Source organism: Microtus ochrogaster, chromosome 10 (assembly GCF_000317375.1).
Source record: "Microtus ochrogaster isolate Prairie Vole_2 chromosome 10, MicOch1.0, whole genome shotgun sequence".
NCBI classification, from domain to species: domain Eukaryota; kingdom Metazoa; phylum Chordata; class Mammalia; order Rodentia; family Cricetidae; genus Microtus; species Microtus ochrogaster.
In genome coordinates this window covers 62,894,403-62,921,645 of record NC_022016.1, presented here as the reverse complement: position 1 = coordinate 62,921,645, position 27,243 = coordinate 62,894,403, and the positions used below count along the sequence as shown (strand labels likewise).

At 50.9% G+C, this 27,243-nt stretch overlaps 1 protein-coding gene across 3 annotated transcripts in view; it reads left to right on the top strand.

Annotated features, from left to right (window-relative positions):
• The window catches only part of Hivep3 (human immunodeficiency virus type I enhancer binding protein 3), a 412,482-nt gene that overhangs the window by 359,735 nt on the left and 25,504 nt on the right, over positions 1 to 27,243 (top strand). For 2 of the 3 annotated variants that reach the window (XM_026782346.1, XM_005353329.3), the window contains 2 exons: positions 11,889 to 17,383; positions 20,356 to 20,498. In XM_026782346.1, coding sequence (XP_026638147.1) covers positions 12,407 to 17,383; positions 20,356 to 20,498 — 5,120 coding nt within the window. In that variant the 5' untranslated portion in view covers positions 11,889 to 12,406. The remainder of the gene's footprint in view (positions 1 to 11,888; positions 17,384 to 20,355; positions 20,499 to 27,243) is intronic. The other variant, XM_026782347.1, reaches the window with a different exon arrangement.

Genomic DNA, 27,243 nt, shown 5'->3' with positions numbered 1-27,243 from the left:
AAAAAGGTGCTGTGAAGGACCTGGGCTGGAGGGCAGGGAAGATCCTCTGGAGACAAGCAACCCGATGTACTTGACCCCAATTGGGAAAACCCAGGAAGAGGAATGTGGGACTCAGAGAGATGGAGTTCTGGGAAGTGATTGGGTAGTGATCGGCAGGTGGGAGCTGGGCTGACCCTGAACAGGAAGAGATAGGCTACTGTGTGCTAACCTTGCATGGCTGACTTGGTGACCAGCCTTCCCAATTGTGGCCTCCACTAACCCCTCCCTAGGGTATCCCTCGCCTTGCCTCTGTCCAAGTGCCTCAGAAGTCTCCCTGGGTAATTCCCAGGAAGATCAGCTATATTAACCCTGCTGGCCTGGGTGTAGCATCATGTCTGGGTTCTCCTCTCGCTCCACATGAAGGGCCCCAGCTCTGTTAGCACCAAAGTGGAAAGATGAGGGGTGACAGGTACCCTGGCTCTCTGTAAGAGGCCCTCAGTGGCCCAATCTCTACACCTTTGTGGGGTCATTTCTCATATCCACTAACCTCCAGCACACCGTACTTGTTCAGACTCAGGGCAAGACAGGAATCTAGAGATGAGTTAGATCCCAGGCCGGATCCAGAAAGCAAGTGGAGTCCTTGGGAAGATGGGCTGAGGAGATGCCAGGATCCATCCCAGCTGCTTCTGCCTCTGTCGCCCCATCTGCACAATGGGTGAAAAGGGTCCTCCCTGAGAGACTGTTCCAAAGAATTCATCAGTCATGACGTGATGTCTAGACAGTATGCTTACAGTCCAGGGACAGATGAAGTTGTCATCAACTGGTTCCCTCCCAGGGCTGAATTGAGGTAGACACGAGTGTGGCAGGCTGTGACGGCTAAGTTAGTAGTGGGAGATCTCTGGTTATCATTGGTGTCATCTGAAATGGAGCTGGAGGCTCATCCCAGTAGAAGACAGGGATAGTGCTGGCTTAAAGGAGAGGTTGGTGAGAGGCTGGTTTAAGCTAGACAAGGAATGGAGAGGGGCTGCTGAACCCCTGCAAGTAGTCGGAAAGGGGAGAGGGTCTGGAGCGCAATAGAGAGGTAGGGGAGAGAAAGCTTAACGATGGCAGATGAGGTGGACACACTGAGTAGAGCATCCTGAAAACAGGCAAGAAGGTGAGACAACACGCCTGCACAGAGCCCAGAGCGTCAGCGCCGTGAGCACAGGCATCCGGCAGGAAGTCAGGGCCAGCGGCTGTCCTGCAGGGGTAACCCAGGCTAGGGATAAGACCCCAGAAGCCAGTTGTACATAACATGCTCTTTCTCACCCGGGTGGACCTGACTGAGTGGCCTGCAGGATGGAAGCAAAGCTGAACCCTTAGTTCCGTGCGCTCAGGTGGCGCTCCATCTCCCTTGCCTCCTTGAAGTGATGTGAGGAGGTAGTAACATGTCTGTGGCATTTTCTACCTCAGTCTCGCCTGTGAAATGGACTCAGAAACACTATCTACTGCCTAGACTTGTGGACCAAGTGTGCCTAGGGTCCTCGGGTACTGGCTCATGTCAGCCAACCCCCCTTGTTGCTGTCCCTGCTGCTCTGCAGTTTGTCACTAGGAAAATCCATCCTTCTTAAACCACCAGCCTTTTCCCAACAGGCTGTTTATTTTTCTCCTGGTTTGTCTTGGGCCTGCTGTAGCGGAGGAGCCAGGCTTATGCTGTGGTCCATCCCACTCAGCATTGGGGTTCATCCATCCGTCCATCCATCCGTCCATTCATCCATCCATCCATCCATCTATCCATCCATCCATCCATCCATTCACTTGTTCACAATGCAGAGGGCAACCAGCAGCCTGTGCTCAGGGCATTGGAAAACAAAGAGAGTTCCCACTGTGTGTATCTTTGGCCCCAGGCCCCACCCACAGCCTGTGGCCTTCTGCCAGGGTGGAATTTTCAAAAATCCCTTGGCTTGAGTGGAGAAGGGAATGCGTGAACTGCAGGAGTATATTTTTTTAACAGTCTCCAAAAGCCATACAGGATCCCAGCCTCCTGCCCCATGAGGACAGAGCAGGCGCTTGGAGGACAGCTGAGAACTGCTCCTGGGGGGCATGGCCTGTCCCCAAGGGCCTCGAGAACTCAGAAGTTGTCAAAACAGGAAGATCTGGGTCAGAGCCTGAAGTGAGAATTCCTGACCCAAAAATAAGGTTGGAATTCAGTATTTATTAGGATTAACTGAACTCCCATGGCCTTAAGGAACTGGCCTGGCTGTGCCCTGACCTATGGAATCCTCTACGAGACTATGTTTGGAGACACCAGGGCCACTCAGGTATGAGGCCTGAGGCACTGCCTTGTTGGCTGTCAGTATCCTGTCTCTGGCTGCCCCCATACAGCTGGTTTTCAGGAGTTGGTTTCCTTGTCTGTCCCTGGCCTCTCTACAGTGTTCCCTTTAAGAGGATGGATGGGAGCTTCCTCTCTCCACCCTGGAAAACCCCTGTCAGCCACCAGTTTCAATCTTGTTCTCACAGATTCATCTGCCCTTTGATAGATACCATCTGTGTGTCCGCAAAGCACTAGAGACATGAATGAGACAGGCTCCTTGCACTAAGAGAACTCACCTCAAAGGGAGAGAAAAGCCTAGGAACAAATAAATGTCCACCCTGTGAGAAGCAAGGGTATTGTGGCCAGGGAGCAGAGATGCCTGAAGCTCAGGGAAGCTCAGTAGAGAATGTGAGTGTAGAATGGTGTGGTCTCCTGAGTTTCCCAGTAAACTGAACTAAACGAACAAGAACACACAAACATGTGCACACACATACGCGTACACACACACACACACACACACACACACACACACCATATAGATAAGCAAGAATAAGCTCAGCATTGGCAATGGGACTGATGAGTTAAGAAAATAAATGATAGCTTGTGGCAGAAAAAAAAAAATGAGAAGCCCCTGAGATGATAACAGCTCCACCTGTGCCAGACACCGTGGCTGTGAGCACTCGAGACCGAGTCCTCTAAACACTCCTGGGAGGGAGGGAAGGAGGGACGGGAGAGAGAGAGGGAGGGGAGGGGGAAGAGGGAGGGGAAGAGAATGAAGCTGAGATTGACTTTAAGGAGCTGACTCCTATAGTTGAGGTTTGGCAGTCCACGGTGTGTAGGGCTGCCCCAGGAGTCTCAGCAGGCTACGGAGGGTCTCCTCCTCTAGAGAAGCCTACGGAGGCAGTCTGCTCCTCTAGAGAAGCCAGCCTTTTCCTATGAAGGCTGTCAGTTATTCATAAGGCCCACCCACATTATAGGAGGTATTCGATTTTATGCAGTCTATGGGTTTGAATGTTAGTCTCACAGAATCTTCTGGAATAATGTTTGATCAAACATTATTGGGACCATATCCTAAGCAAGTTGACCTATGGGATGGACAGGAAAGACATTGAGGAGTTTGCCACATGTATGGGAGAGAGGAAGGGCATATCAGCCAGTGGGGTCAGCTTGTGTTGGGAGAACTCTGAAATGTACACAGACCAGAAGAGAGAATAGAGAGAGGTGTTAGAGATTCAGCCCCATAGAAGAGGCCTTGAGGGTGAGGCAATCAGGCTGCCTAGAATAATCCTTACAGAGCCCTAAACTGAGGAGACCCTGGGTATCAGGTATGCCTTGATCAGCCTCTAGAGCAGTGGTTCTCAACCTATGGGTTGCGACCCCCTTGACCAACCTCTATCCCCTAAATATTTACAATCCTTAACAGTAGCAAAATTACATATGGCTGAGGAGTCACAAGAACATGAGGGACTGTATTAATGAGCTGTAGCATTAGGAAGGCTGAGAACCGCTGGTGTAGAGCATGGCAGGGAAATCCTTCTTCCAGGATGCTCAGTGTAGACAACACACTGGCTCTCAGTTCCTGTGACGGGCAGAGGATGGCACTGACCAATAGGCTTCCTCCAACGGCTGTGCTGGAGACAAAAAAGAGAAGACCAGCCTGTCGAGTATCTACACGGAAGCCGGAGGCACCTAGAGCAATCTGATCACTGATGCTGTCCGTGAACTGTAGGATGTCAGAAGAACAGTGACCCTGGTGTAGGATCAGCTGTGCCATGAGGGAGACACCACAGACTTCTGAGATGATGTCTCTCCATTAGAAGTCCTTCTGTCCTGCTGGAGTCCCCTGCTGGAGCTCCAGCTTCTCCCTAGGAATCATCATGATGAGACAGAAAGGTATTTTTGAAAGAATGACATCATGGCAGCTCTGAAAACAAGATAGGAAGCCTGCCATGGGCCGTAAATATGCGAAGTCTAAGAAAATAGGGTCCACATGAAATGTGTAACTAGAATCCGAGCCAAAAACATCGCAGCCCAGAACCCAGACATCTAAGAGATTTTCATCCCAGAAATGCCAGGCATAGTTTATGCCGAACACCAACAAAGCAAAGAGCTGGACCCGCTGCCGTCCTCCCCTCTTTCAGAAAGCCTTAGTTAGGCCCTTTCCTGCTCTCCACACGGTGAACCCATTAGACAAAGGCAGCCAAATCCCACATAGCAAAGTCTCAAAAATTGTCTGAGAGGCTAGGGGTGGGCTTCAGCCAACTCCAGCAGGTAGTACAGAAAGAGAGAGAGAGAGAGAGAGAGAGAGAGAGAGAGAGAGAGAGAGAGACAGAGAGAGAGACAGAGAGACAGAGACAGACAGAGAGAGAACGAGAGACAGAGAGACAGAGACAGAGAGAGAGAGGAAGGGGAAGGGGAAGGGGGAGGGAGGGAGGGAGAGAGGAAGGGAGGTTAAAGACACAGAGGGAAAGGCATCTCATGTTCATGGACTGGAAGAATTAATGCTATTAAATCTCCATACTGTCCAAAGCAATCTGCAAATTTAGTTCAGACCCTAAAATACTAACACAGCTTTTACAGAAAGAGAAAAAAACTTAACAGTACATATAGAACCACAAAAACCCTATGAATAACTAAATCCTGAGGAAGAATTAAAAAACTGGAAGCATCACACCTCTTAGTTGCAAATTATATTATAAAGCTACAGTAATCAAAGCAGTACAGTATTAGGTGTGTAGACCAGTGAAACAGGAAGAGATCCCAAAATAAAACCACACATTTATGATCAACTGTCTTTCAACAAGAGCACCGAGAACACGCAGTGTAGATGTGGGGTGGGATACTCACACACGAAAGAATGAAACTGAATCCTTACTTACACCACACCTGTGAAAACAACCCAGAGTGGATTAAAGACTTAAATGTAAAACCTAAAATTGGGTCTTATAGTCACACAGGATAAAAGCTTCACGCCATATGTGGGCTGGCTGTTAAGATAGCTCCTTCTTGTTCCTATTAAAAGCATGTCTGTTTTGGGGCGCTCAGGGTATGACTCCATGGGTAAAATGCTTGCATCACAAACCTGAGTTTGGATTTCCAGTGCACGTGTACACACACACTCGTGAATCTATACATGCACATTTGAAGACCAGAGGACCACTTGTAGAAGTCACTTTTCTTCTTATATCACGTGGATACCAGGGATTGAACTCAAGTTATTAGGCTTGGCAGCAAGTGCCTTTACCCACTGAGCCATCTCGCCGGCCCCATATTCTGAGTTTAATATTTTGCCACTCTGTTTTCTATATAAGCTGAACCATTCATTCCCAACAGTGCATAACAATTTCAGAGTTTCTCTGCATTATTGTCAATGCTTTTTATATGTATGAATGCATGCACATGTGTTCACATGTAGGTGGGCACCTACGTATATGCAGGTATGTGTGCATGTAGAAGCCTACGGTTGATATCGGGTGTCTTTCTTGATCACTCCCACTGTATGTTGAGGCATGGTCTCCCTCTTGAACCCAGAGCTTGCATATTGGGGTAGTCTAGCTCACCCTGGCTTGCTCTGGGGGTCTTCTGTCTATCTCCTGAGTTCTGGGATTATAGGCAGCCTGCCTGACATCTATACAGGTGCTCGGGACCTGCACTCAGCAAGCACTTCACCCACTGAGCCATTTCACTCTCTTCCTTTCTTTCTTGATAAAAGAGCCATTAACATGAGTGAGATGGTACTGGGTTCTGGGTTTGAGTTCCTTTTCTCTAGTAATCGGTGATGTTAGGCATCTTTTCGTGAGCTTATTGGTAGCCAGTGATGTGATGTCCACCACCTGCCTCACAGGTGGGAAGACAGACTGTAGACAGTGCCCTTGTTCACTGTGGGGATGCGCAGTGAACATCGGTGACCTGCCTTCCTAGATACTTACAGAATGTGTGTGCTTCTGTGTGCATGCATCCACCTTCATGCCTGTTTCTGTGTGTGTGCACCTGCCTCTCTGTGGCGTGCTTGTGTATGATAAATGTTGTGTGTTCTTTTCTTAATTAAAAACTTTTGCATTTATCTGTCTACTGTGTGTACGTATGTGTGGGCACATGTGTGTCGTGGCACATATATGAACGTCAGAGGACATTGTGTTGATGTTCGTCCTCTCCTTCTGCCAGAAATTGACCTCAGGTCATCTGGCTTGGCAGCAAACACCCTTGCCCAAGGAGCCATCTCACCACCAGCCCTGTTCTAGCACATTCTATATATATTGCCCTTCGTGATAGACAGAAGAACCCTAACTACCTAGGCAACTTGTGGATGGGTGTGCCTTTTGTACCACTGTCACTTAAACAAAATGTGGTCAAAAGACAGCTGGAGGCCTGCTGGAAGCTGACACGCATGCAGGCTTGTGGAATCCAGGTCTATTCCAGGCAGAGATCCTAGCAGAGCACAGTGGCCAGAAGACAGGAGTCTGACCCAATCTCCTGACGGGCTCTTTTTTCCCCCGGGTCTCCTCACTAGCACTTCCTGGCTCACTGAAGATAAAATAGACTGACTTAAGTTCACAAATGCCCACTGCGTTCTCTCAGGTGTCCAGACATCGCTTTGGATGCTTCTGGAAAAGGCAGATATAAATAAATGACAAGCTAGGAGGGTGGTGTGCTAACTAGATAGATAACAATAGGCAACCTTGTCGATGAATTAGCCCCAGGCATTCGGGCTTCACCAGGCCCTTGCTGAGATGAGCTGCAGACCCAGTGCTGGCTCCTTTTCAGCATCACAGAAGCAAGACGTAGCATGGTAGACCAAAGAAAACACAAAGAAGTTCTTAACAAGGCCAGCCCTCGTGGTGGGAAGAGAGAATGCTGGGAGTGGAAAGCTTGGCCCTCCGAGTTAACGCTTGGATTCAGAGGTGAGCCCTGTCTGTGAGGCTGCATGGCCCAGGCTCCACAGTCTCCACTGCAGAAGGCACCTGGTGGCCCTGACTTAGCTGTGGGATCTGCTACTAGGAAGTGTGGTTTTGTGCCTCCGTTTCCTAACATGTAAGTCAGACACGGCAAAGGCAGCTTGGTGGCGGGGTTGTTGTGAAGAATAGATGAATTGCTTTACTCAAATCCCTAAGAACAGTCCTGACATGAACAGGAATTTGCAGCCCAGTCCAGACTCAGAACCTGGGTGTACGCCATCCCTGCCTCTTATTACTGTGCCAGTATCCCAGGGTGACCTAAGCAGGCCAGCGAGCTCTGGCTTCATCCTTGCTTCATAATAGCTGTGGACCTTGTTTCTGGTTTCTCCGTGGATGTCACTAGAGACTTCAACCTCTCTGATGATGGTTTCACTTGGTCCCTGGGTCTCCCAGGAAGGCAGGTCTCAACCAGACACAACTCACCTAGGCTTTCCTGCACTTACTCTGTACAAACAGGTTGTGGTGTTTGATCGGTGCTCAGAAATGAAAAGTGCTTTCTCTAGATCTCAGAATTACATGAGAAGTGAATTTTAAAAACTAGAAGTCAGAGATGACTTGTCCTCAGGAAGTTAAGAGTCACCCCTCCCCCGTATTATTATAGGAACAAACATGGTCCCCGTGACTCAATGCTCCAAGGTTAATGATCAGTCAGGTTTGCTTTATTATAACACATTACCTGAGGTTAAAGCTTTCAGGCTGAAAGAGGAAAGGTTTCTTTTGTTCATCGTCTGGGGAACTGTAGTCCTAGTCGACCAGCTTGTTACTCTGGGGTCTGAGGCAGGAGGATGCTACAGAGTGAGCTGTTCACTGACCTCACTCTGATAGCTTCCTTCTGTGGCTCTCTGAGCACCTCACTGTGATTCTCCAGGCCAACATCCTCATGTCTGCCCTGCCATCTGACCTCATGAGTGAGGAGCCATACTCAGTCTTGCTCCCCACACGTGTGTGTGTGTGTGTGTGTGTGTGTGTGTGTGAACACAAACACCACACAGACGTCTTTAGGGGACACAGATAATATGGTGTGTCATGAAGCGAGGATGTTTACTGCTCACATCCTGTCCAGCCTGTGGTCTTGAGTCCTGGGTTCCCAGCTACTGAAAGTGGAAAGATTCTCTTTTATGATCTGACATCAGCATGTTTTATTGACTAGCGGTGAAATTCGTGACCACACTTTAGTATACCGTGAAGCAGGGTAAGTTAGTTACTAGCAAAGAACCTTCTTAGAACCCCCAGATCTATGGTTGAGTTTGCAGAGCTGTAGATGGAGATTTTTCTCTGTCCCTCTGGTCCCAGTGGACCAGTTTCTCTCTGCCCACGGGGTCCCCGCAGCCGCGTATGAGGCAACCAACCACTCTGAGGCCTGATATCAGTTACAGTTGTTTGGCCAATGGCTTGTGCTTCTCACTGGCTAGCTCTCTCTTATAAATTAACCCATTCCTATTAACCTATGTATCATCACATGGTTGTGGCTTACCAGTGGCATCTCACTTCCCCGGTGACTACATGACATCTCTCAGACTCTACCTTCTCTCCCTATTTTTATTTTGATTTCCCGCCTAGGTATATTCTGCCTAGCCATTGGCTGAAACAGCTTTATTCATCAGCCAATAGAGAAACACATAGTCACAGCACACAGAAGGACATCATACATCACATAAATATCTTCCTGGGTATGAAGTTTCTGCCTCCATCTCACTTCAATTTAATCTCACTTGGGCAGTGACCCTAGTACCTCAGCCTGGAGCCTGATGTAGATACTAGCTGGTGTCCTGACAGTGGCAGTGGCCTAACTGGCTTAGGAAGGAACCTGGTCCAGCCCCTGATATGGGCTAGTTAATGACCTAGGCAGGCTAGGTAGTCCCAATGAGTAACCTGATGGACCCAAAGTCATCTCTTTCCCTCAGCATCCTCTTCTTTATCCCCAGTCCTGAGAATCACACCAGATCCCAGCCCCGACTGCCTGTCCCTGGATAGCCCTGTGGCTGAATAAAAGGAAAGTGCAGGACCAGACAATGTGTCCCCCGCTGTCAGCTGCCCCCTCACTTCCAGGCATGCTGCAGGGTCTCCCTCTGGTGGAAGAAGCAATGCTTATCACCAGCTTGAGTTTGCAGGTCCTTGTGCCAAAGGATAAAGAGACAGAAATAATCATTCCTTTAACACCACATAGCACCTAGAGGCCTGGCCACACCTCCCCGGAACACACAGTGAACAAGACTGAAAGACCCAGACCAGAGAGCAAGTCTCCCCCCTACTGCATGCAGCATAGCCCTCCTCTGAAGTTGGAAGCTCGGGTTACTTCAGCCTCCATTCATTCAGAGAGAGAAGCAGGGCAGTGTGCCACCAGGATGGGGCCCGACCTTAGCCAGACTCTCCACTTCCCCTCCAGCACCACAGTGAAGTTCAGACAGAAGTAGAGAAGCCAGGGCTGCTGTTCAGACTCTACCCACCCCCACGCTCCTTGCTGCAGACCCAGTGGCATCCTGTGGATCAGCAGGGAGCCCTGGGCTTCAGTGCCCCCTCCTCCATAAGAGCCACAGGGAACATTACTGCAGTGAGAACAAGCCTGGCATTGCCACCAAATTGTGTGGCTCTTAGGACAAACTCCATAATCTTTGCTTCCCTTGGTCCCCTCATCTCTAGAACTCTGCTGTTTGAGAAAGGGATATAAGTCCTTGAAAAATACCCCTTACTGAGTTGTGATGATCACTGCATTTGCTAGAAGGATTTCATTGAAGACAGAGATGACCTACATCTTCCTGCCCTGGCTCAAGTGTCACATGAAAGGGGTCTTTCCTAGCAGCCCTTGCAAGGAACGTAGCTCTCTCTTTTTCTATGGCTTCCTCTCTATATTGGATCACATTTCCCCTTTCTCCATGACCACCAGGAAGAGCATATGAAAATGCATAGCTGAACTATATAAATTCTGTAAGCATTTATGGCTGGTTCTTTTTACTCTACCAACCCTAACTCATGGTTTGTTATTTGTGGTTATTATTTAATTATAGATTATTGTAATTACCTTAAACTCTTTGCTAAATGGAGATTTGGAAAACACAAAAGGGGTAGACTTATAAGATGTGATGTTTAGCTAAAAGATAGTCCGGTGCCTCCCGCAGCAGAAACCAGGCTCTGACCCCCGCCATCTGACAGGCAGTTGAGCCTTGAGGAATTGTTCATCCTCTGTGGAAATGCAGTGTGTGTAGATGGAGGGAAGCTGGCTCAGGGTGCCAGGGGCAGGGTCCACTTACAGAAGACAGAAGCAGAGAAATTCTGACCGGAGGATGGGCTGGATAACACAGGAGAAAGGTATCCGGGATAAACTCTGTCTTGGAGGCACTGTCTTTTACAGTCTAAAACTTGCTGGGCACAGAGAGATCCCTGTACTCTGGAAATTAAGGCAGAAGGATTGTAAATTCAAGGCCAGCCTGAGCTACATATCAAGATCTTGTTTCAAAAAGAAAGGAAGAAAGAAAGAAATCAAGGGCTGGGATGTGGCTCAGTGGTCAACAGTGCTTGCTTAGTATGTGCAGAGCCCTAGACTTGATCCCCAGCATCACCAAAAGCAAAAAGCAACAAGTAAACAAGAGTCAGGGCTTTGGTGAGCCACCTTCCCTGGCTGGACCACAGTTTTCTCATCTGGAAAGAGAGGAGGGTGTGTGAGATGAAGTCACAGCAACCTGTAGCTCTGAAGTTCGACTTCATCCCAGAAGGGAAGGACTCTGAGAGTTCTTCTGAACCCAGGGAAGCTGGTCTATCCGACATTCAGCTAGAGCACACACACCTGGGAAGTCCACCCAGACCAGCAGGCCATTTACCTCCTGATATGGCAAGGACCTCCACTCTGACCTGTACCTAGGGCTTCCTTGGTACACTGGGGGACAGGAAAAGGCTTCAGAGTGCTGGGAGATGGTGTCACACCTTTAATTCCAGCACTTGGGAGGCAGGGGTAGGCAGATCTCTGAGCTTGTGGCCAGTCTGGTCTATAGAGTGAGTTCCAGGACAGCCAGGGCTATACAGAGAAACCCTATCCAAAAATAAATAAATAGATTCCCCATTTCCTGGGGGAGTGTTTGAATCAATCTGCTGGTCACCGCCAGATTGAGTTGCCACCATGGGTTATGTTCTATCCTTAGCTGCTTTGCCCATAAACACGAGATAGAGTTTTCTCAAGGATATGTGGATCTAGGCCAGGGAGACTGATGGTTAGCAATCCTACCTTGGAAGCTCATCCCATCACCCTCAGGCTCTTCCTCTGCCCCTCCCCTCCAGCACCATCCCTCTATCCACTCAGAAGCATCCTTGTCCGGTTCCTCGTGTTACTCTGCTGCAGGCCACAGAAGCAGTTCAGGCAGCACCTGCTGTTACCCTTATTCCAGATTCACATCAGAGGCATGGCAAGCCCAGACACACTGCGCCTGGGCCGGAGGGCAGGGATGAGGGGGGCCAGCCTCTAGCCCCCAGGAACCCCACAAGACCAATATCAGAAGTACTGGCTCTGTGGAGGCAGGGATGCACTGTGGGAACTGGGGGTGCTATATCCTGCTGGAATGTCTCTAATCTTTAGGGGATCTTAGCCAGCCTTAACCCTGCACTTTATTTGCCCGGTCTGTGGACAACCTCAGTAAATCTCTTTCCTTTGTTGTGTGTATTTTTCCCCACAGAAGATCGTGATTTCTCCTCCGAGGCTGTTCATCTCCAGTCCAGAACTCAAGAGGAGAAGAGGCCAGAGCAGAACTGCATCCAGTGTGGCATCTCTCCAGCCAGGACTGGAGATGACAGGACACATGTCTCCAACCTTCAGCTGTTCACATAGCACACAGGGGACTTGTGGGGGCCACTTGTCACTGCCAATCAAACCCACTCAATGGCAATACTGACATCCTTCATGCCGTTTTCAAGACAGACACTCAGGCAGAAAATGCCAGTGCGCTTCCTGTCTGCAGAGTAGGGGGTCATGCCACACCAGTATGAACAGTGTGGACCCCGGGACCTGCTGAGTCCACTCGCAGCCACTGACACTTGGAGAAATAAAAAGCCCAGCCCCCCAAATCCATCGTGGGGTTGACTTCCACAGCTCTTGACCAATGTGGCCAAAGCTAGACACCTCGGGACACTTGGATTATTCATAAATGTGACCCACCGCAAACTCTCTGAGTAGTATCTGAAGTCTGGAAAGGTCATGGATCCTGAACAAAGCGTCAAGGGCACCAAGAAGGCTGACGGAAGTCCCCGGAAGCGGCTGACCAAAGGAGAGGCTATTCAGACGAGTGTTCCTTCCAGCGCCCCGTATCCAGGCAGTGGCACCGCTGCTCCCTCAGAGAGTGCCACCCAGGAGCTCCTATCCCCCCAGCCTTTCTCGGGCCCCGCGGTGGTTCTTAGAGAAGGCTCTCAGGAGAAGAAGCCTCCCCGGAGGCCCTCCACTGAGGCCTCGGTCCACATCTCACAGCTTCCACAGCACCCTCTGACACCAGCATTCATGTCCCCGGGCAAACCAGAGCATCTCCTAGAGGGGTCCACGTGGCAGCTGGTTGACCCCATGAGACCTGGACCCTCAGGCTCCTTTGTGGCCCCTGGGCTGCATCCACAGGGTCAGCTCCTCCCATCCCATGCTTCCATTCTTCCTCCCGAGGACCTGCCTGGCATCCCTCAGGTCTTTGTGCCCCGTCCCTCCCAGGTCTCCCTGAAGCCCACAGAAGAGGCACACAAGAAAGAGAGGAAACCACAGAAGCCAGGGAAGTATATCTGCCAGTACTGCAGCCGGCCCTGTGCCAAGCCCAGTGTGCTCCAGAAGCACATTCGCTCACACACAGGTGAGAGACCCTATCCCTGCGGCCCCTGTGGCTTCTCCTTCAAAACCAAGAGTAACCTCTATAAGCACAGGAAGTCCCATGCCCACCGCATCAAAGCCGGACTGGCTTCCGGCTCCAGCAGTGAGATGTACCCCCCTGGGCTGGAGATGGAGAGGATCCCTGGGGAAGAGTTTGAGGAGCCCACCGAAGGAGAAAGCACAGACTCCGAGGAGGAAACTGGTACCACGTCAGGTCCCCCCACAGAGGTTCTCCCCAAACCTAAGCATCCCCTGCTCTCAAGTGGCTTATACAGCTCTGGGAGCCAGAGTTCCAGCCAGGAACGCTGCTCCCTGTCCCAGTCAAGCTCTGCACCATCGTTGGAAGACCCCACCCCATTTGCAGAAACCTCATCAGAGCATCCCCTGACCCATAAACCGGAAGACACACACACGATCAAGCAGAAGCTGGCACTCCGCCTGAGCGAGAGGAAGAAGCTGATCGAGGAGCAGACGTTCCTGAGTCCAGGGAGCAAAGGCAGCACAGAGTCGGGGTATTTCTCACGCTCAGAGAGCGCTGAGCAGCAGGTCAGCCCCCCCAACACCAATGCCAAATCCTATGCGGAGATCATCTTCGGCAAGTGTGGGCGGATTGGACAGCGGACCTCCATGCTGGCATCCTCCTCCACCCAGCCCCTCCTGCCCCTGTCTGCTGAAGACAAGCCCAGCTTGGTGCCTTTGTCTGTACCCCGGACACAGGTGATTGAACACATCACCAAGCTCATCACCATCAATGAGGCCGTAGTGGACACCAGCGAGATTGACAGTGTGAAGCCCAGGAGAAGTTCTCTGACCAGGCGCAGCAGCGTGGAGTCTCCGAAATCCAGCCTCTACCGGGAGTCACTATCGTCCCATGGGGAAAAGACGAAGCTGGAACAATCGCTGCTGAGCCTCCAGCACCCGCCCAGCTCCACGCACCCCGTGCCTCTCCTGAGAAGCCACTCAATGCCTTCTGCCGCCTGCACCATCAGCACCCCCCACCACACCTTCCGTGGGAGCTACTCCTTCGATGACCACATTGCTGACCCCGAAGCCCCCACTCGCAGCAGTCCCATGTTTACCTCCCACCCACGGATGCTGAAACGCCAGCCAGCCATTGAACTACCTTTGGGAAGTGAGTACAGTGCCGAGGAGCCTGGACCCAGCAGCAAAGACCCCACCTCCAAGCCCTCTGATGAACCAGAATCCAAGGAAAGCGACCTTACCAAAAAGACCAAGAAAGGGTTGAAAACGAAAGGCGTGAGCTATGAATGTACCATCTGTGGTGCTCGGTACAAAAAGAGAGAGAATTACGAAGCCCATAAGAAGTACTACTGCTCTGAGCTCCAGATCACAAAAGCCCACTCTGTAGGTGCTCACGAGGTTGAGAAGACTCAGGCTGAGCCTGAGCCTTGGTCCCAGATGATGCATTACAAACTGGGGGCCACCCTGGAACTCACTCCACTGAGAAAAAGACGGAAGGAGAAGAGCCTTGGGGATGAGGAAGAGCCACCTGCCTTTGGCAGCCCTGGCCCATCAGACCCAGCTCGTCACCCTCCCCTGGAGTCCACCAAGTCACCAGCAGAACCAAGCAAATCAGTTCCCTCGTTAGAGGGACCCACGAGCTTCCAGCCAAGGACTCCCAAGCCAGGGACTGGATCAGAACCAGGGAAGGAGAGGAGAACAATGTCCAAAGAAATTTCTGTCATCCAGCACACCAGCTCCTTTGAGAAATCTGACCCACTGGAGCAGCCAAGCAGCCTGGAAGAAGACAAGCCCCTTGCCCAGTTCTCATCCCCGCCACCTGCCCCACATGCCCCACATGGACGCTCGGCTCACTCCCTGCAGCCGAGGTTGGTCCGCCAGCCCAACATTCAAGTTCCAGAGATCCTGGTAACAGAAGAGCCTGACAGGCCAGACACAGAGCCTGAGCCACCCCCAAAAGAGTCCGAGAAGACAGAGGAATTCCAGTGGCCCCAGCGTAGCCAGACGCTGGCACAGCTCCCAGCAGAGAAGCTGCCACCCAAGAAAAAGAGACTCCGCTTAGCCGAGATGGCACAGTCCTCAGGGGAGTCCAGCTTCGAATCTTCTGTGCCCCTGTCTCGAAGCCCAAGCCAGGAGAGCAGCATCTCTCTGAGTGGCTCTAGCCGCTCGGCTTCATTTGATAGAGAGGATCACGGAAAAGCTGAAACCCCTGGGCCCTCATTAGACACACGTTCCAAACCCTTGGGCACCCACATGCTGACTGTCCCCAGCCACCACCCGCATGCCCGAGAGATGCGAAGGTCGGCCTCAGAGCAGAGCCCCAACGTGCCCCATTCCTCACACATGACTGAGACCCGAAGCAAATCCTTTGACTATGGCAGCTTGTCCCCGACAGGACCATCTGTAGCGGTGCCTGCAGCTCCGCCACCCCAAACCGCCCCGCCAGAAAGAAGAAAATGCTTCCTGGTGAGACAGGCCTCCCTCAACAGACCTCTGGAAGCAGAGCTGGAGGTTACCCCCAAGGGCAAACAAGAGAGCAGTGAGGAGCCCTCAGCCAGCAAGCCTTCCACCAAAAGCTCCATGCCCCAGATCTCCATGGCTACCACACAAGGTGGGCCCTCAGGAGGCAAGAGCCAAATGCAAGAGAGGCCCCCACTGGGGTCAAACCCACCCTACACAGAAGCCCTGCAAGTGTTCCGACCTCCTGGCACCCAGTTGCCCCCACCAGTCTCCCTCTTCTCCTTTCAGCACCTCTTGCCTCAGGAGCAAGAGCAGTCCTCTGAGTTCTTCCCCACTCAAGCAATGGCTGGCCTCCTCTCCTCTCCATACTCCATGCCCCCACTCCCACCTTCCTTGTTCCAAGCCCCACCACTTCCTCTGCAGCCTACCGTGCTACACCCCAGCCAGCTCCATCTCCCCCAGCTCCTGCCTCACCCTGCAGATATCCCGTTCCGGCAGCCCCCTTCCTTCCTCCCCATGCCATGCCCTGCCTCCTCAACCCTCTCTGGGTATTTTCTGCCTCTGCAATCCCAGTTTGCATTGCAGCTTCCCAGTGAAATAGAAAGCCACTTGCCCCCAATCAAAACCAGCTTGGCCCCTCTAGCAACCGGACCTTCTGGCCCCTCCAGCGGCACAGAATACAGCAGTTCCATCCAGCTGCCCCCTGTGACTCCTCCAGCTACCTCCCCAGCTCCCACATCAGCCCCAACATTGGCCCTGCCTGCCTGTCCAGATGCTATGGTGTCACTGGTTGTTCCCGTCCGCATCCAGACCCACATGCCATCCTATGGGAGTGCCATGTACACCACCTTGTCTCAGATCTTGGTCACCCAGTCTCAAGGAAGCTCAGCAAGTATGGCTCTTACCAAGTATGAGGAGCCACCTTCCAAAGGGATGACTGTGTGTGGAACTGATGTCTACGAAGCTGGGCCTGGGCCATCTAGCACGAGCAAGGAGCAAAGCAGAGGCTTCCAGACACCCTATCTGAGAGTGCCTGGAAGGAAAGGCACCTCAGTGTCCTCCGAGGGCATTCTGAGCCTGGAGGGGTGCTCATCCACAGCCGGGGGAAGCAAGCGTGTCCTCTCTCCAGCTGGCAGTCTTGAACTTACCATGGAAACCCAGCAGCAGAAAAGGGTAAAGGAGGAGGAGGCTTCCAAGGCAGATGAAAAACTGGAGCTGGTGAGCACGTGCAGTGTGGTGCTGACCGGTTCAGAGGACAGGCAGAGGACAGAGAAGCCCTATGTGGGCAGCCAAGGCCAGAACAGGAGGGAGGCAGAAACACTGTCCAGTTTGCCTTCAGATCCATCTGACCCAAAAGAGCTTTCTCCCCTCTCTCATCCCACATTGCCCCATGGGGCAGCCCCAGGCTCAGAAGCTTTGAAGGAATATGCTCAACCATCTAGCAAAGCTCACCGGAGAGGAGTGCCTCCACTGAGTATAAAGAAAGAAGATCCAAAGGAACAGCCTGACCTCCCTCCCCTGGCACCCCCTTGCTCTCTGCCTCTGTCAGATACTTCCCTGAAACCAGCCAAATTGCAAGAAGGTACAGACTCAAAGAAGGTACTGCAGTTCCCCAGCCTCCACACGACCACTAATGTCAGTTGGTGCTATTTAAACTACATTAAGCCAAATCACATCCAGCATGCAGATAGGAGGTCCTCTGTTTACGCTGGTTGGTGCATAAGTTTGTACAACCCCAACCTTCCAGGGGTTCCCACTAAAGCTGCTTTGTCCCTTCTGAGATCTAAGCAGAAAGTGAGCAAAGAGACATACACCATGGCCACAGCTCCACATCCTGAGGCAGGAAGGCTGGTGCCATCCAGTTCCCGAAAGCCCCGTATGACAGAGGTAAGTTCATTCTTGGTCTAGTCTTCAAATGCCAAAACTTGTGCTGAGCTTTTAAAGTCACATTGTCTTCATTCTAAATTTGTAGAATTGAAATCAGCTTGGTGTGGAGGAGCAGATTTTTCTCTCTGGGAGTTAAAACTTTATAAGAAAAACATATTCATTGAGTTTCTCTGTTCTCATGTTCCTAACATAATTGGAATAATGTTATCAGCAAAGTCTCCCTACCTTCCCACAAGCTTCTAATGTAAAATAAAAAGTTCAGTCTCAGCAAGGTAAAGAGCAATTCTCCAAAGGACGTAGTTGGGAAATTTTATTGGTGGGATGCTTTTGCCAATGGTAGAACTATATTCTAGCCCTTTCCCATGGGGTTCTTCCTTGCCCTACTATTCTCTTTCAATTTTTTTATTTTATCTGTATCTACTGTTTTTATTCTCTACTACCTCTTAAAATCATCCCATTTCCACATTTGACACAAACCACTCCTGAAATAGTCCCTTTTCTGTAGGATGGTACATAGAATTGGACTGCAGTACACCTCTCCACCCGCAGGAGGCAGTGTCACTCACAGTTTGAGCCATCTGTGTTACAGAGTAGCAGCTCATATTTATTCCTTCATTGCCTCTGATGTAGACTACTTCAAGAGCTATGCAATAAAGTTTCCCAACTAATTTAACAACTTTGAAATTCACCAATTTCAATTTGCATAAGAACACAACACTTTATACAGGCAAGGCTAGGCTGCGATCTGTGCTGGCCTAGGGTGACAAAATATCCCTACACAAGCAGTTTAAAAGAGAAAAAGATCTATTCGGGTTCATTGTTTCAGGATGATACAATTCACCATGGCAGGAAAGGCATATGGAAGCTGGATGGTTGCATTGCCTCCATGCTCAGAAAGCAGAGGATGTATAAGAAATAGAGCCAGGCTATAAATTCCTCAAGGTCTTCTCCACAGCCACCTACATCCTCCAGTGAGGGTCTACCTCAAAGGTTGAACAACCTGCCCAAACAACATCACTGCCTGATATGAGGACCTTTCGCATTCAAACCAGACCTGGAATTTGTGGAGTGACCTGTGGGCTTGTTTGGTGCCAAGCCCCGTACTGGACCCTGGGCCCCTGGGCCCCAGACACTGCTCACCTCACCCTGGAGAGCAGCATCACTTCCATTCTACAGATGAGGGAATCTGGGGTCAGAGGCTGAAAGTGGTCAAGAATCTGGGGCAAACGTTTGACAAATCCAGAATTTGAACCCAGACTTATCTGGCTGCAAAGAGTTAATCTATTTCATGTTTTAGTTACTGGAGGAATGAAACTTTTGAAAGGTAATTGCAAATTCAATGACGCATGATGTTCACAAGAAACCATCCTAGCCAGGTGCTTTGACCAAATACCACACAGAAACTGGAACCCTAACTCCATCATAGCCCTGGGAGCAGACCTGGGTCTGCAGCTTCCTGAACGATCCTACTTTCTGCCTTCATCGTGAGGGTGAGAGTTCAATCAGAGGTGCCCTGGATATTCTTCACAAACTGTTTTCTAAATTTATTCTCTGATGTCTTTGTCAGTGCACAGACATCTCTGAGCAGAATTTCCACTTTTGCTGTAACTACCATAAACTGTGGCTACTGCCAAGATGCTAGCGTAATTATACACAAAACTTTTGGGGTGCCTGCTGTGTGCCAGATACTGTACTAAACTTTACTTTCATTCTCATAACACCTAACTAGGGTACAGTAGGGAAAGAGATCAAAGTTCAGAGAGGCTAAGTAACTTGCATGGGGCCACACAGTAAATGGCAAAGATCAGACGCAGAACCAGCGCTTACTCCTAAAGCCTTTGAATCATGTCTGAGCTGTTCCCCCTCCCTGATGCCTGATGAGAGGTGTCAACTGCATAAAAGACAAAAGGAGTGTTGGACTTTTGTCTCTGAGTTTGACAGTCGTTTCTTCATCCTGCTACTTTCCTAAAATGAGCTAACACCTGCAGTCACTTCCTTGGAGTTGTCAATCTCATTCAAGATTTTCTGCCCAAAGTCCACAAATATCACACATTAACATAACTGCATGATCTGCAAACGGAGGCCTTGCTACAAGCCACCTCCCCTTCACTTGCATGCCTGCAGTGATGGGAGGATCACTCCCACCCCCAGCACCACCCAACCTGTGCCTGGCTATCGTTCCTGTTCTTCTGCAAACTCGACTGATGGCCGTCACCCTGTAGCTGCTGTCTTCCCCCTAGCCACTCTGAAAGTCCTTTATCTAAGCATTGGGAAACCTGGCTTAGCTGGGATCCGTTTGGCCCTGGAACTTACTTCCCCTCGTTCCCAGCCAGGTATCCTTTCACTGGGGGCCGGCACCCTATGTAAAGGTGTACCTTCCCCCACCTCAGATTTAGAGAGTGTAGTCTCGGGACACTGGACAATGCTGAGAAGTACATTGTCAGCCCTCCCTACAGAGTGAGGTCTCACTGAGGTCCATTTGCTCTACCGAGAGTGGATACCTTGATCCCTCAGCCTGGTTCTGTGTGCTGAGGGTCTGTAGTTCCTGGTCTTTGGTGCTGGCTTGGGTGAACTAGTGCTGGAAACTGGAGACCTGTGCTTTGCTTAACCTAGTCAGCTGCTTTGGCACTAACCTGTGAGAAAGGGCCAAGCCTTTACTTATTTCTTCAGCATTATTTGTCTTTTTGATTGCTATTCTGAGTGCTAAGGTGACCAAGGTGAAGAGACATATCCCCATAGGCCCCAAGGCCAGCACATAACACCAAGACCCACTGCGCCTCTCAGAAGGAAAGGGATTGTGGGAAGAGGGGGAGGTCAAAATACAGCTTGGAGGAGACTTCATCTCTTGTGGCCAGTCCTTGCATCTATGGAGGGGAACTGGGTGGAAAGCAGAAGGCCATGTGGGCAGGTGTGATTTTGCACTTGACCCAGAATGCAAGGTTAACCGATCTTGGTTTTGTCCCCCTCTCCAGGTGCAGCTCCCGTCACTGCTTTCCCCGGAGAGCCAGAAAGACCCAGCTAGAGTGGAGAAGGAAGAGAAGCAAGGGAAGGCAGAGGAGGGTGCTCCTGCTTCCAAGAGAGGAGAGCCGGCGAGGGTCAAGATCTTCGAAGGAGGGTAAGGTTCATGCCTTGTCTGCAGTTGGCTTCCTGTATGGAGAGCTCCCACCACCTGCACACAGAGGTGGCTAGCGGCTCCTGGCCTTGCAGTGCTCATGGGTGCCTGTGGTTCCCACAGTGCCTCTCAGCATTGTGGGACTCCCAAGCCATCTGTTTTGCAGGGATCCTTGGTGGGAAGCTGAAGGAGCCACGGTCTTTCTCTAGCCCCGTGTCCACAGATTCTGTCCAGGTTCTCAGTCCAGCATGGAGGTGTTGTCAAGTCCCCAGCTACAGTCTGGACTACTGTTTCCTTTAGGGTGTATTGCCTCTGTCCTGCCCAGGCCACCCTGGTCACATCCCATTCTCCATGGTGCCAAAGAGTCATGACACACACCTTTCACGCTCTTCCCCGCCCTGTCTGCTGGCAGGCCCAGGACTCATTGCCTGTGTTTGGAGTCTCATCTTTGGCTGTTTTCCTGTGGTGTTTCATTTGAGAACCTGCTGAGTTACAGGCCTTGGGGCTTGCTAGTCTGGGACACGTCCCCACTGTACCTGACCCTCACACGCCCCAGGCTCCAGAAAGGGCAACCTGGTCTCAGATGTACTTTTTGTGAAAGTTTGTTGTACGCTTTATGTTCTGTGTGGCCACGTGTTTGTGAGCAGGTACCACGGTGTCTGTCTTAGGGTCCTATGTCTGTGTCCCTGTCGTCATCAGGGTGATACCAAGTCTATACAATCCCCATCTCCATGCGCCTCCGACTGCATGAGCTGTCACTGAGGACTCTTGTTCTCCAGCACCTGCAAGTGACTGATTCATGGGGTCACGCGGTGACAGGTGTAGGAGTCTTTGGGGAAGTGGAAATGGAGAACTAAACTGCTCTGCTTCCCAGTTTGGCCTTTTGTAGTGGCGAGAAGGGCTCCCCGGAGCAGGAAGTGGTTTTAACAAGGACAGGGTCAGGAGATGGTGAACATCCCTGAACACACCCACAATGCCAAAGGACCAGAGGTGCTTCCGAGCTCTGCCCTTTTTCCTTTCTGTGCCTGCCATTTGGTTAGAGCGCCCTCATGTGGCTGTGTGCTCTCATGTCACCAGGTCCCAAGCTCCAGGAGGGGTGGCTGTGCCTTCTTCCTGGTGTTCCAGGACTGCCTGGGATCTAAGAAGCTATGTTGTATTTGGTGGTGTCAAGAATATTTTCCCTTTAGGGCATTCTGTGTGTGCCCAGAGGCATTCTCCTCCAGAGGGAGGTCTGGTTCTGAATCACAACTCCTCACCCCAATGCTGCTGTGTTCCTGAAGAAGCCTGAATCCTTGGACACAGCAAGTGTCACCCCCTGCCATCTAGCTATTTAATGAACACCTCAACCTCCATCTGAAAGATGAACTATCACCCGAGTCCCCTACGCCCTTCCTAAGCCCTGTCAATGTTGTCATCCTCCTTGTGTCCCATGCAGGGTGTCACTAAGCCCTGCCCACTGTTTCAGAGTCTCCCTCTTTCAAAGACTGTCACCCTTTCTCCAAGTAGCAGGTCCACATACCTCTGTCCCACTCGGACATCCCCACACCCACATCTCCAGTGTCATCATCCCTTTCTGTGAAGAGGATGACATGCAGGCTCATGCCAATGTCATAAGCTCCATGAGGCCAAGGAAAGATGTGGTTCCCACAAACTGATCACATAGACACTGATGGGTCCCTTGACTGTGTCTAGATCTTGGTCTCCATCTGAGGCACTTCTCTGTGCTCTTGGCTAGGATAAATGTCATCCTCACTCCTCCAACTAGTCACCTGATATAAGCAATCAAGTCCTTTCCACCCTTAGCTCAGCTACCCACCCATCCCACGCCCCCCATCACCAATTCCCTATGCTGGCTCTACTGTGCCTCCTACCCCTGCTTCTGGTGAACTCTCTCCTTCCACAGGGTGAGTGTTACCCTCTAAGAATATTTGCTAATGTGGAAAAGGAGACATATCTGGGACACCTCCAGCATCTCATGGATGGGACCAGAACTGACCGAGTCTCACCTGTCACCAAGAGTGACTTAATCACAGGAACCTGAAAACATACTTAAGACCCATCATCTGTTCATACTGGTTTCTTTTCTTAGCCTTGGTGCTTTCTTCTCTTTCTTTTCTTAATCCTTGCAACACCTTGTTTCGCCACAACACATACTGGAGAAGGGTCTGCAATGAGGCCTGCTCACTGAGCCCAGCAAAAGTCCAGAGAGGACGGAAGGCAGGGCAGTGCACTGTGTGCTGACTGCTAATGCCCCCTCCTGGGCTCTCGGCTCTCATCCACTGACTCCAGAGAGCTGTGGAGAGGAGCAATCTCGGTCATCTCTGTGCCTGAAGAGAACTAGAACGTTCAGCCAGCAGCACTGGTGGAACTCTGGTCTGTTTTCCATGCAGCTGCTCCTGGTTAGTTTTCTCCGTGGCATCCAGTAGGTGCAGACTGAGCCTGTTCACAGGATGAGCTAAAAAGCCAAGCACCAAACGAGGGGTTCTGTGTGTGTCCAGCTTCATCGAGTCTTTGGATCACCAGCCACATCCCTCACCCTTCTGCTTAACCTTTCATCTGGCAGTTGATCGATTATGTGATACATCACGGAGGATAGACTTAATCCCTGCCTTGTAGATGCTTTGGGCTAGAAGTTATAGCAGGCCCACTTAGTCAAACTGTAGTCAAACAAATACCTAACGTACCTGTGGACCAGCTCAAGACAGCAATACAAAGCCTGTTGCCAGGGTAGGGCTGTGAAGAGCTGAGCTGTCCACAGCAATCACAGAGGACTTCCCAGAGCTGCAGGGTCAGGCTGGGTGGCATGGACAGGACGGTGTGACAGACATCTTATATACAAGGTAGGCTGGTCAGAAGTCTCCAGGTAACCACTGAGACTCATTCCGGCCAAGATTGTCTCCAGTGTCGATATCATCCAACTCTTTGACTTCAAGCCTCTCATCACTGTTGCTGCTGCATCTAGGACCAGCGCTGGGCCCCCACTCCTAAGCTCCTGAATCTGGCTTTGGATGCCTCTGGCATCTTCACCTAGGAGACCTACAGCTCCTCAACCTCAGCTCAGCCAAGCGAGCCTCATGCTTCCCTTTCATAGTGTCTTAATTACGTTCCTAATGCTGTAAATAGACCATGACCAAGGTAGTTTATAGAACAAAGCATTGGACTGGGTACTTGTTCTCAGTTTCAGAGGGTAAGTCCACGACCGTCATGGCAGCAGGCAGGAAGCATGGTGCTGGAACAGTATCTGAGAGCTCACATCTTATCCCCAGCCATCAGGCAGAGGGGGGGAAAGAAGGGAGGGAGAGAGGGAGAATGGATTAGGCCTGGGTGGGGCTTTAAAACCTCAGGGCCCACCTCCAATGACACACCTCCTCCAATAAGTCCACACCTCCTTATCCTTCCTAACAGTCCCCCAACTGGGAACCAAACATTCAAATATGGGGGCCCTTCTCGTTCAAACTACCTGACATAGCATCTCCCCCAACCTGCAGACTTCAGATGATGAAATCATCACACTCAAACCTCAGCATCACCTCAGGCACCTTCTTGTAGCACACAGCGCCCAACTGCACTCTTTGTGCTACCATTCAGTTTGTGAGCCTCGGGCAAGGGGCTGGAGATTGAAAGACACAGAGACACAGAGACAGCACAACAGAGACACGCACCTCTAGTCACTGGGAAAGAAGCCCTTTATTGAATAGCACCACAGAGGCTTATATACCCAACACAGTCAGTTGGGTCAACAGGTAAAAACCTCATCCCCTGATCCTCAAGGCAAGGCAACGCGTCTCAGGAAGCAGAGCTGGTAAACAACTTTGGCACAGCTTTCAGTGGCTCAAATCAGAAGGCCAAGTACACAGCACAGCAGGGAAGAGCAGCTGGAGGCCAGGACTCCAAATGGTCCCAACACCCTCTCCCTGGATTCCTATCAATCCCCAAATTCTGGAGTCTCTGTGAAGTAGTCAGTGACTCCGAATGGCTTCTTTATCCCTCTGTTTCTGCATCCTGCCCTCCAGCCTCCCATGTCAGTGCCCCTGAGCATCTTTCCATTGGCTCTACCTCTTTAGCCTTCTGTCTCTCTTACCTGTAGAATCCAGTAGTCTAACCTGTCATATTTACATCACCTGCTGCTGCCTGTGGACCCTGCCCTTTGCCAAATCCAGCTGACTTTCAAAACTGAGCACCAGCGCTGTCTTGTGAGCCACCGAAGCCCTGTGCTTGCACACTATGGTTGATTTCTGAGAGTCCATTTCAAGTATCTTCTAGACTTGGTTCTAGGGCAGAGCTCTGTACACAGTGTTCAGTCCTACAGACTGCCCTGACTTCCTGACCCCTGCTCCCCTCTCTGTGCTCCCAGCCACTTCAACATCTGAACAAAGCCTGCCTTTTCTGGGTCGTGTCTGGGAGCACCCACGGGCACTGTGCTTGATCACATCCAGCACCCTGCATTTGCCTTAATGTTATGGAAGGGCTTTCTGTGAAACAGTGTTTGCACACATAGAGTGATATTGTTCCCTGAGTGTAATGACCACATTGTTCTATCTCAAGTGCCTTTGCTGCAAGGGAAGCTGGGAACTCAGCCCTGTGGCTGGCATAGAAGAAACTCCTGGGATGGATAGGAAGTACCTGGCTGCCCATGCCCTGACCAGGTTGGCTGTGTGTGCTGAGGTCTGAGGAAGTGATAAGTGAGGTTCAGGGAGTCCCACTCCATTAGGTTAGGTCCTCAGAGAGCTGGCCATGAGCAGGGACAGCCAGCCTCAGCTTGGAACTGACACACAAGAAAGAGATACCTCAGTCTCACTGTGAGCTGAGCTCCCTAATCCCTAAGGTTAGAGGAGGGAGGCTCACAGACCTACCCCCTCACCGATAGACCTGTGTCAGAAGGACCCAGATGCTATGCTCAGGGAAAAACCTTTGTTCCCAAGGAGAGCTCCTGCCTATCCCTCTCAACCCGCCAGCACCTCACGTCATTCAAATAAGCACACCCAAGTTCGTTTCCACCCTAGAATCATTCCTTGGATAGCTAGGTTTTATTCCTTGTTTAAAAAATAAATAAAAATAACCCTCCCGGAGCGGGTGTGGAGAGGTGACTCAGCAGTTAGGAGCACTTGTTGCTGGGTTCATTTTCCACATGGTGGCTCACAATGGCCTGTAAGTTCCAGGGCATCCAATGCCAATCTTCTGGCCTCTTCAGGCACCAGGCATGCACACGGTGCACATATATACATAAACACATATACACATGAAATAAAAATAAGAAACTTGGGGTTGGAGAGATGGCTCAGCAGTTTAGAGCACCTGCTATCCTTCCAGAGAACCTGGGTTTGGTTCCCAGCACATGGTGGCTCACAACCATCTAGCATCAAAAATTCCAGCTCCAGGGTGTCTGATGCCCCCTTCTGGCCTCTACGGGTACCAGGCTTGCAGGTGATATATGTGCATACATGCAGGCAAAACACTTCTCATACATATAAAATAAAAATCTAAAAAAGAAAACAAAAGTCTCCCAGAGCTGTTGACTCTGGATCACTCCAGCTCCTTCCCCTTCCTACCCAGCCCCATCCCAGGTAGCCTGGGGCCTCTCCTACCATGCCAGCTGCTTTGTCAAAGTCAACAGTGAGCTGCACCTTGCAGAGGTCGAGGGTCACTTCCAGTCTTTTCTGACCTTCAGCAGTGGGCTTAGCTGACCCTTCCCTCCTCCTCCCTGAGGGTTGGTGAGTGAGGTATCTGAACCCTCACTCCGACCATGCTAGCTTTGCCCTCTTTTGCTCGATGACCTCCTGTCTGATCACTCCGTCTCTCCTGGGGAATGTGACATGGATTTTGGAGTAAACTGGTGGATAGCAAGACAGTGAAGACCTTGGGATATTGAGAGTGCAAAGGAACATCTAGTGTTAGGTCAATGTTACCCTAAGATCTTGTACGGTAATGTTGTGTTTTCCGGAGGCCAGCTGTGAGAGCAATGGCAAGGATGGGGTGGGAGCCTTGGGACTCTTGCCGAGAGAACAAGGAAGGTTGAAATGAAATGTGGTTACCTGGAGTGTGCCCCCATAACGTCTGGGCACGTGGCAGGCAGAGGTGAACACAAGAACCAAGTTAGGAGAGAGGAGATCTGACCCTGGGGCCAGTGGGGAGCATGTGAATGTGAGAGCACAGTCCTTCATCCTCATGAGGATGTTCAGGGAGGCATCGGCAATGAGCACCTTAGCCTGGCTCTCAAAGGAGCAGGCCTGAGCTGGAATAGACACACTGGACTTGTCAGTGTGTGGATACAGTTTGACTCTCTGACTAGGTGGGGTTACCTGGGGAGATGGAGAATAGAGAAAGGGAAAGAGCATCCAGAAGGGGGCGAGTCTGAGAAAGGCGACACGAAAGGAATGATACCCGAAGCCAAATGGAGTCCTAGAGGCCAAGGGCAGGCTGTCCATGGAGGGAAGGCTCAGATAGTAGTACATACACTACCTGGAGGTTCAGGGAGGGAACAGGGTACTGACTGCTAGAGACAGCCTTGTGGGGGACCCTAGTGATGGAGCTATTTCCATGGTGATGGACTCCCCATGGCCCAGGCTGAAATGAGGAATGGAGGCAGTGTAGGTAAGGCCCCTGTCCTAAAAGGACTAGTAAAGGAGGAGGTGGCCGAGATGGGGGATGGGTGGCAGGGTGGCAACTGCGGGTGCTGTGAGGCCGAGCAGGACCTTCGTGTGTGTGTGTGTGTGTGTGTGTGTGTGTGTGTGTGTGTGTGTGTGTGTGT